Consider the following 10,265-nt stretch of genomic DNA (forward strand, 5'->3'; position numbering starts at 1 on the left):
AAAGCACAGATTTAAAAAAAAAACAGAGGCATAAATAATTTGGTGAATTTCTGTTTGGTGTCAGCTTGTGAAATAAACATTTTCAACTGTTTATGTATTAATGGACTTGTTTTTGCTTCAAATCTCTGTGGCCTCATTTCTGGATGCCAGACTTCATAACACATCGTTTGGGAAGTGGAAGTTTAATGGCTAAGACTGTGGGTTACTGATCAGAATGTCAGGGGTTCAAGGACAAAACAGTGGCCGTTTGGAAGCTGGGGCTTAATCCAACATCCTACCAATCAGTAACCCAGAGCCTTAAAAACCTGAGCTTTCATTTTCCAATCAATGTGTTGTAAAGACCATGAAGTTCTCACCATCCAAGAATGAGGTCACAGAGATTCGTTCACACCACCTTCTGAAAGCTCTACTATCCTGCTAGGTGCTGTTTCCAAACCATACTGTGATATTTCCCATCAGGTTGCTTTCAATGGTACAGATGTTAATGTTTCTTTGAGAGTCAGAGAGAGAGAGAGAGAGAGAGAGAGAGAGAGAGAGAGAGAGAGAGAGAGAGAGAGAGAACAAAGACTATTAGGTATATTGTCATGTAATGGTTAAGAGGAATGTACATTGTGTTCTGAGAGCAAGGTGGAACTCCAGCAGGAGTTCTTACGTGAAGAGCCAGAAGTTAACACAGGCCCAAGGGCACTTTTGGTCAACAAATCATTGGATGTATGATCAGATGTTTGTGAGGCCAAACACTGCCAAGCTACTACCTTGAGCAAGTCCTCAACGGCTCAGTCATAAAAAATGAGCTCTTCAGACGGCCATTTGTTAATGCTGTGAATGCAAATGGGCCCAGTGTATTAAACCGAGCAGTGTGTGGGGGAGATGTTGTGTTGTCACATGTATTGTTTGCTAGGAAATGTAGGCCAGTTTAATGTGTCCTGACACCCTGTTATTATTTCTTTGCAAAAGAAATTCTCAGTCTAATGTTGCTCTGGGATTTTTTCTGTCTTTAAATAATAATGTCTTTGTGTTTTTTATCAGTTGTAATGGTGAGTTACTTTGCACACTACATGTACACACTGATTTCTATAATAAAATTACTTTTAAATGCAAATTCACTTTTATTTGAAAGATGACTGTGTGGTGTCTCAACAGTTAAAGCTCCAGACTACTGATATGAAGGTCAGGAAGGGGGTTAAAGCCCAGCACTGCCAAGATGCCATTCTTGTGCCGCTGAGCAAGGCCCTGAACCTTCAGTGTTCCAGAAGCACTATATCCTGGTTAATCCACAATCTGACCCTAGCTTCCCAACAATATGGGAAAAAATGAATTTCACTGTGCTGTGTTTATATATCACAAATGAAGGCATCTTATTTTTTATAAATACAATATGCAGAGAGTAGAAGGCAGGAGGACCCCTTATGTTAATTAATACACTCTTGTTTATATTTCTCCCTTTTGCACATTGTACTGTATAACATATTATACAGCAGGTTTACTGGTCAGTGCCATGTGTGTTTTGTGTATCTGTCCTACACTGTCTTGTGTTGTCTGTCTGCACTGTCTTTTGTCCGCACTCAGTTGCACACAATGCACTTTATGTGGTGAGGACACTTACTTTAGTCCTTAACTGTGTTCTGTGTGTAGCTCTGTGTTGTGTGTGTAGCTCTGTGTTGTGTGTGTAGCTTTGTGTTGTGTGTGTAGCTCTGTGGTGTGTGTGTGTGTGTAGCTCTGTGTTGTGTGTAGCTCTGTGTTGTGTATGTAGCTCTGTGTTCTGTGTGTAGCTCTGTGTTCTGTGTGTAGCTCTGTGTTGTGTGTAGCTCTGTGTTGTGTATGTAGCTCTGTGTTGTGTATGTAGCTCTGTGTTGTGTGTGTAGCTCTGTGTTGTGTGTGTAGCCCTGTGTTGTGTGTGTAGCTCTGTGTTGTGTGTGTAGCTCTGTGTTGTGTGTGTAGCTCTGTGTTGTGTGTGTAGCTCTGTGTTGTGTGTGTAGCTCTGTGTTGTGTGTGTAGCTCTGTGTTGTGTGTGTAGCTCTGTGTTCTGTGTGTAGCTCTGTGTTGTGTGTGTAGCTCTGTGTTGTGTGTGTAGCTCTGTGTTGTGTGTGTAGCTCTGTATTGTGTGTGTAACTCTGTGTTGTGTGTGTAGCTCTGTGTTGTGTGTGTAGCTCTGTGTTCTGTGTGTAGCTCTGTGTTGTGTGTAGCTCTGTGTTGTGTATGTAGCTCTGTGTTGTGTGTGTAGCTCTGTGTTCTGTGTGTAGCTCTGTGTTGTGTGTAGCTCTGTGTTGTGTATGTAGCTCTGTGTTGTGTGTGTAGCTCTGTGTTGTGTGTGTAGCCCTGTGTTGTGTGTGTAGCCCTGTGTTGTGTATGTAGCTCTGTGTTGTGTGTGTAGCTCTGTGTTCTGTGTGTAGCTCTGTGTTGTGTGTGTAGCTCTGTGTTCTGTGTGTAGCTCTGTGTTCTGTGTGTAGCTCTGTGTTGTGTGTAGCTCTGTGTTGTGTATGTAGCTCTGTGTTGTGTGTGTAGCTCTGTGTTGTGTGTGTGTAGCCCTGTGTTGTGTATGTAGCTCTGTGTTGTGTGTGTAGCTCTGTGTTGTGTGTGTAGCTCTGTATTGTGTGTGTAACTCTGTGTTGTGTGTGTAGCTCTGTGTTGTGTGTGTAGCTCTGTGTTGTGTATGTAGCTCTGTGTTGTGTGTGTAGCTCTGTGTTGTGTATGTAGCTCTGTGTTGTGTGTGTAGCTCTGTGTTCTGTGTGTAGCTCTGTGTTGTGTGTGTAGCTCTGTGTTGTGTGTGTAGCTCTGTGTTGTGTATGTAGCTCTGTGTTGTGTGTGTAGCTCTGTGTTGTGTGTGTGTAGCCCTGTGTTGTGTGTGTAGCTCTGTGTTGTGTGTGTAGCTCTGTGTTGTGTGTGTAACTCTGTGTTGTGTGTGTAGCTCTGTGTTGTGTGTGTAGCTCTGTATTGTGTGTGTAACTCTGTGTTGTGTGTGTAGCTCTGTGTTGTGTGTGTAGCTCTGTGTTGTGTATGTAGCTCTGTGTTGTGTGTGTAGCTCTGTGTTGTGTGTGTAGCTCTGTGTTGTGTATGTAGCTCTGTGTTGTGTGTGTAGCTCTGTGTTGTGTGTGTAGCTCTGTGTTGTGTATGTAGCTCTGTGTTGTGTGTGTAGCTCTGTGTTGTGTGTGTAGCTCTGTGTTGTGTGTGTAGCTCTGTGTTCTGTGTGTAGCTCTGTGTTGTGTGTGTAGCTCTGTGTTGTGCAATTAAAACCGTCCGTGTGGAAACATAGGAAAAGTTTCGTTTGGTGTTCTGATGATTTGCGTAATTTAAAACACTGTAATTACTTTTAAACATTTACAAGAATATTGTGTCTTCATGCTCCATGTTAAGTTTCACTAATAATAAACATACACTTGCATTAAGCATCAGTATTTGTCCATGCGCATGTTTGATTAGAGTATTAAACACATGAAAAGTATTAATTGAAGGTACATTTAGAACAGATAAAAATGTGCAAAGTTGTGATTAATCACCAGTTACCTCATGACAATCATGTGATTAATCACAATTCAATATTTAAATTGATTGACTGATATATGCAGTATATAGATATAGACATTAACAAATAAATCTGCCCTTACTCTAATAAGCGTTTAAATAAACATTTACAATAAACAAACTAACTAAACTGAAAGACAAACTATAGAGTGGAATAAGAATAAAATTGTACATGACCTGCAGAAAGAACGCACTCATGTTTTCCTTTATTAAATTATTCTGGATTAAAATATAATGGCTCGTTCTGCTTGTACTCATTACCTCACATTTCACTTTTACCTGAATGCAGTTTTGTCTGTAAGATTCCTAAATCATTCATTCACCCTCATAAAGATCTCTCGACAAGAACTCAGATCAGCAGGGAGGAAGTGGAAAAAATCACAACTTGATGTAGACCTTGCATCTTACCGTGCACTCCTGACCAAATTTTCTTTGGATGTGACTTCTGCTAAGACTACCTTCTACAAGGAAAACCTCGAGGCCTCTGCACAAGATCCTTGTAAGCTCCACAACATCTTCTCCTCAATACTCAACCCCCCTGCCACACCTGCTCCATCCTCCCTGACTGCTGAAGACTTTGCCTCCTTCTATGATAAGAAGATAGAGGAAATCTGCCAGACCTTCACTTTCTCTTCCTAACAATGACTATACTACACAGCCAGGAATCCCCTACTCCTTTGTTGTCAAGCTTCTCAACCATAGCAGATAAGATACTGCAAGTCCCTTCAACAACGCTTCACACCATCTCACAAGATCTTCTTCCCCCTCCATGTCCACAATCTTCAATGGGTCCTTATCATCTGGTTATGTGCCAACTATCTTCAAGCAAGTGAGGATTATTCCCATCTTGATGAAACCTGTTCTGGATCCATCAAACATCAACAACTACAGACTGGTATCACTTCTCTCCTTTCTTTCTAAATCTCTGGAATGCACTGTTTTTAACCAACTGTCTGTTTATTTTTCACAGAACAACCTTCATGATCCGAACCAGTCTGGCTTCTAAGCAGCACATTCCACAGAGACGGCCCTTTTGACTGTTTCTGAAAAACTGCATGCTGCTCGATCAGCTAAGCTGTCATCTGTCCTCATCCTTCTGGACCTTTTAGCAGAATTCGACACAGTCAACCACAAGACTCTCTTGTCTACCCTCAGGAACCTCGGTATCCGTGGAACAGCATGGGAATTGTTTGCTTTCTACCTAGAAGTTTGCTCATTCCAGGTAACATCTGCCTGATGAAGACTCTCCACTGGTGTCCCACAAGGCTCTGTACTTGTTCCTGTCCTTTTCTCCCTCCATCCCCATATCTCTTACACCTACAAGGCCAAAAATGGACCAGCACCATCCTACCTTAGAGACCTCATCACACCTCACACTGCACCATGCTGTCTGAGATCTTCCAGCACTGCTCGACTGGTACCATCTTCCTCAAACACTTCAACTAACACTTTCCAGGTTTGTTTTGTTTAAAAAACACACAAAAAACATCAACAGAGTAGTAGTCTGATTTATCTTAATTTGTAATCTAACATAGATTTATTGTAGATTTATTCATGTGTAGAGACTCAAAGCAATTTTGGATGTCGCTCTGGACACGAACGTCTGCTAAATCTAAATGTAAATGGAGGAACGTGAGCAGCGTTTTAGTATATTATATATAATACTAATCTTTTTATCAGGCGTCAACAAATATTTTAGCCGTATAGTTGTTTCTTTCTTTACATAAACTTTCTTTCACATATTTAACTTTATTTAAATGATTTGGAATAAAATTGTATTAACGTTGCCTGGTTTGTGTTTTCATTAGTAGTAGTCTGTAGTCTGTATCCAAGTGTCGATGAAAATACGCTAGTGGACGTCAACCTCACTTTCCAAATGTCTTATTTTCACGTTAATTTTCATAAGAAAATTGGTTTCAGATGCAAATTTACTCCTTCAGTTGTGCTAAAAACATACAGGAATCTGACGTCATCCGAGAAGCTTCACGCGGACAAATACACAAACTTCCTTCTACTTCTCCAACAGGAAAAACCTTCCATTGATATTATTATTTTGTCAATACTAATAAATATTTAATATAAAGTTTGTTTATAACCAAGTCATGACAATCTTACACATTTTTTATTTTCCTTTTCCTCCCTCAGAATGATCAGCTCAACACTTTTATTCTCCTTCTAAACTTTTGATGTTGTAGTTTTCACTGTAATAATCTGGAGGAGGTTTTGGAGTAAATTCTTCAGATTTCTGATCATTTGATTCACATAAATATTGAATTCCACTGAGACTGGATCATTTATCCAGAGTGACTGTAGGAACACTGTGTAAACACTTGGAGCCACTTCTATTATTTTAAGGGACACTAAGCATCTAAGAATACAGAACAGAACAGAACCAGGAACAGAACCAGGAACAAGAATAAGAACAGACTTTATTTGTCACATATACATTACAGCACAGTGAAATTGTCTGCGTATCCCAGCTTGCTCAGAAGCCGGGGTCCGAGCGCAGGGTCGGCCATGACACGGTGCCCCCGGAGCACAGAGAGTTAAGGGCCTTGCTCAAGGGCCCAAGAGTGGCAGCATATGCAGAAAATTGCACAGCACCATACTACCTGAACATAAACATACTAACAGTAACTAGTACACTATTAGCTATAATAATTTATACTATACACATCATATAAAATATAAAGTATTAGATTGATTATGGTGCTTATTTTACTGTTAGCAACAAAACCCAGACACATAAACTAAAACTCACCCAACCCATCTAGAGCCTGATAGATTATGCAAGATGAGAAAGGGAGATTTTTGTATCAGGAATTTGTAATGTTTCTGGTTCTTCACTATTACATTTTAGTACTAGAAGTGTTATATTTCTGTAATTCTATATTGATTACTCACGTGTGTGTCTCACTGATGGACTACTGGGTATAAATGTGCATTTGTGATCTCATGCATTTGTCGTTGCAGTTCCTGCCCGAGGACTGAGATCTCGTTATGGTTCACCTTTCAGATACCTGCTCATCTTGACCTCACCTGCATCATCAAGTCATGCATTTCTCTGTTATTCTGAAGAAACTCACCTCCTCTCCTTCACCTTTATTACATCACATCCTGCCGAGCCGCAAGCCTGATCGCGCTGATCACCATCCAGTCTACTGTCATTCCTTATAAACAGTGCATCACTCCTTCTCCTGTGCCGTGTTCTTACTTTACACACTTTCACTTCATCCCGTCTTATGTTCTTACCACATCAGGTTCACTTACTTTTGCCAAATTTCCTTTTCCACAAGTGTTGTGTGGTTTTATTATTTATATTTTTAATCATGTGACACTTCTGCTGATGGAGAATTCAAATGAAAAGAAATCCAGAACTCGGCTCAGGTTTCGGATCAGGATTTAATACAAAATTAAACTTCCTGTTGATCAGAACGGTACATTTTCCAGTGATTACACTCATGATTACAGCAGTACAGTATACTAACATGACTAACAAAATACTAACCTACTACTCAGTCTAGAACAATCAGGGAGAAAAAGACGAAGCAGCTATAAATTAGAAGCTGAGAGTAAGAAATCTCCAGTGTGTGTGATTATAGGGTACAAAACATCAGTCAGTAGAAGTTTCCTGGTTCTATTAAAAGGCACACAGCGAGTTTCTCAGGAACAACATGATCCACGGTCTTTAAATAGAGTCGAAATATTTCAGCATTTTCACGTGCTGATGCTCTTCATAAAGAGAAAATCCTAGAGGACGTGTGGTAGCAGTGTGCGAGACCATGATTTTAAGACCAGGGGTTCAGTACGGCTCTGATTTCAGACTCCTGTAGAGGCTGCAGGTAAAAATCATCCCCACGATCTAAAGAACAAAAACAAGATCATCACAAATCAGTGTAATAATAATAATAATAATGATGATGATGATGATGATGGAAGAGAGTGAAAGTTCTCAGGAGTGACTGTAGAACGGTAACTGTAGGAACACTGCTGTAATGTAAGTTAGTGTTTTATTCCACATTAGTGCGTCAGTTCCTGTTCACACTGACGTTATAGCAGCTATAAACACTCGCACTCTTACCGGCCTCCCAATATTCCCTCTCTCCAAGATAACAAGAGAAAAGAAATAAATCCAGCTCATCTTTTTTCTGTTGCTGAGAAAAAAATGGCAGAAAACTTAAACCTCCAGTTTTACCTCTGACACTGGAGACTCCTTCCGTGAATATTAAAACGGCATCTTACAGAAAAACGCCACTGTATTCTTATTTTATATATACGACATATCGAAATAGGTGCATTCACACACACACACACACACACACACACACACACACACACACACACACACACACACAGACCTTCTGACCAATCAGAATCCAGAACAAAAATAATTTTTTCTAAAAAACACGTCTTACCTGTACACCGGCCACGCCCACTCCTACTGCACCAATCAGCTTTAAGTGGTCCATTATGAAGTTCTCCAGCTTGGCGATGCAGCCGCCCTGGAGATATAAACGTAAAAGTCGTACAATAAAACCAACACGCAGACGAAGATGTGGTTATTGTCTTTCACACACACACACACACACACACACACACACACACACACACTCCTACTTTTTTGTATTTAAAATAAATAAGTGCTAATTCGTGTGTAACTCGGGTTTGCTGCGTCAACACGATCTTTCAAACAGGAAAATCGAATGATTAACAATGTGTTCTGGGACTCGACAAGCAAACAAGAAAGCAAGAAAGAAAGAATAAAGCAAGGAATGAAAGAAATAATGAAGAAAAGAAAGAAAGAAAGAAAGAAAGAAAGAAAGAAAGAAAGAAAGAAAGAAAGAAAGAAGTTAGTGATGTTTGCAGGTCTGAACACTACTGCTGCCCCCTGCTGGACAAAACACAGAGGCACTCCAGAGTCACACATTTCACTGGAACCCCGGAAACAGCAGGAAGGTCTCGCCCACCTCCACTTTGTAAATGTTAGAAGGATGATCTCGTTTTCCACAGTGGTCCATGGGTGTCTTACAGCAGCTGTCTGGTACGGCGCGAAGATCGGACTGACCCGTTAGGACCCAGATGCTCTCGTTCCAATCAGACGAGTAATTACTGCCGCAGCACTTAAACTGAAACCGAGGAGATGAAATGAACTATTTTATTTTGTATCTATTAAATTACTATTTATCATGATTATGTATTTTTTGTTTTACCTCTTGCTGTAATTTATCCACCGCCTCCGTGATGTGGTTCTGTTCTGGCTGCTGGTATTTGTTCACCATCGTGTTCTTCAGATTATTCTTCAGCTCGTCACTCAGCTGGACCGAATCAGCGGGAAAATTTATCAATCATTACGTTTATGTAAATCCTCCAATAAAAAAAAAGCAGCTCATCAGATTTTTTCAATCTTTTATATTTAAAAAAAAAAATGTGCTAAAAAAAATATATAACTTATGTTATCGTTATATGAGTTTAACATCAAAGCTAACGGAGAACTGAGTCATCTTAAGAGTGATGATATTTGAAGAGGAAAAGTGGGTGGAGCGTCCAGGCTTCCACATTCATATTCTTTATTGATTTATTTTTTTATTTAAAAAAAAAAAATGCACTGCTGCCCCCTGCTGGACTGTTTTAGAATCATCAATATGACCAAATGTTTTTAGGAAAACACCGGAGAACCCTGAGAAAACCCACACAAACAACAAAAGCACGCTAATAATTATGTTTCATTCATGGTTTGGAACATGTTCGATGTAAAACAGAGCACGTGGTCTGTTCTGTAGTCACTTTAATTATCAGAGACTTTACTTGTTGGTAGTAGATGTACGCCAAAACCCCAGCCAGGATCTCCAGGAGAAAGATGCACAGCAGCAGAACAAAATACTGAAAAGAAAAAACCCTTAATGAATATAATATAAATATAAATAATATAAATCTCTACTGGTTTGAACACAGAACATTTCCAGGAAGTGATGGAGGTTAACGAGATGCTCCAGATTGTAAACTAACAGCAGTAACGTGTGTGTGTGTGGAACTGAGTGGGTTTTATCTCACATTCAATTTCTTTGCGCTAATAAAATAAAGCTTGTGTTTATTCTGCTGTACAGAAAACATGAAGGATACCAACATCTGCTCCCACTACAGATCTGTCCTACGTGCTTCACTTTATCCTTACATTTACAGCATTAAAGCCCTTATCCAGAGCCACCTACATTTATCTCATCCAGCTGTGCAGCTCTGGGGTTAGGGGCCTTGATCAGGGGCCCAGGAGTGGCAGCTTGGTGTGATTTTGAAAGTCTAATGTCTTAACCACTAAACTCCCACCTCCTCGTAAAATTTCCATTTTCAGAGACGAGTGGTGTCTTAGGTTCAGGTGTGTGTGTGTGTGTGTGTGTGTGTGTGTGTGTGTGTGTGTGTGTGTGTGTGTGTGTGTGTGTGTGTCTAACGCAACTTCAGTAATTATTTCTATGTAATGATATGATATAAGTCAGTGCTGAATCAGACTGTGTGTATCTCAGCTCAGAACAATGGAAACTCTTCATCTGTCTGACTCACTGATTCCTCTTTGTTTTTTATCTGAAAGACAAAATCCGTCTGTCTGAACAAGCAGAACCTACACAGTGATGAAGAGACGCATATTTCTACCTGCTGGGACCTGAAGACTTGTTCACATGGGTCTGGGTTACTGAGGGGGAAAGAGAGAGAGAGAAAGAGAGAGAGAGAGAGAGAGAGAGAGAGAGAGAGAG

General features: G+C 40.2%; 1 protein-coding gene across 2 annotated transcripts in view; it reads right to left on the reverse strand.

The window, feature by feature from the left end:
* Nucleotides 1-6,905: 6,905 nt before the first annotated feature.
* cd151l (CD151 antigen, like) overlaps nucleotides 6,906-10,265 on the reverse strand; it is a 10,965-nt gene continuing 7,605 nt past the window's right edge. For both annotated transcript variants that reach the window (XM_083551632.1, XM_083551633.1), the window contains exons 4-8: nucleotides 9,328-9,402; nucleotides 8,733-8,837; nucleotides 8,490-8,648; nucleotides 7,938-8,024; nucleotides 6,906-7,384 (exon numbers count right to left, since the gene is read on the reverse strand). In XM_083551632.1, the coding sequence (XP_083407758.1) occupies nucleotides 7,325-7,384; nucleotides 7,938-8,024; nucleotides 8,490-8,648; nucleotides 8,733-8,837; nucleotides 9,328-9,402 (486 nt within the window). In that variant the 3' untranslated portion in view covers nucleotides 6,906-7,324. The remainder of the gene's footprint in view (nucleotides 7,385-7,937; nucleotides 8,025-8,489; nucleotides 8,649-8,732; nucleotides 8,838-9,327; nucleotides 9,403-10,265) is intronic.

This window comes from Silurus aristotelis (genome assembly GCF_946808225.1).
Source record: "Silurus aristotelis genome assembly, chromosome: 10".
In the NCBI taxonomy this organism is placed as follows: domain Eukaryota; kingdom Metazoa; phylum Chordata; class Actinopteri; order Siluriformes; family Siluridae; genus Silurus; species Silurus aristotelis.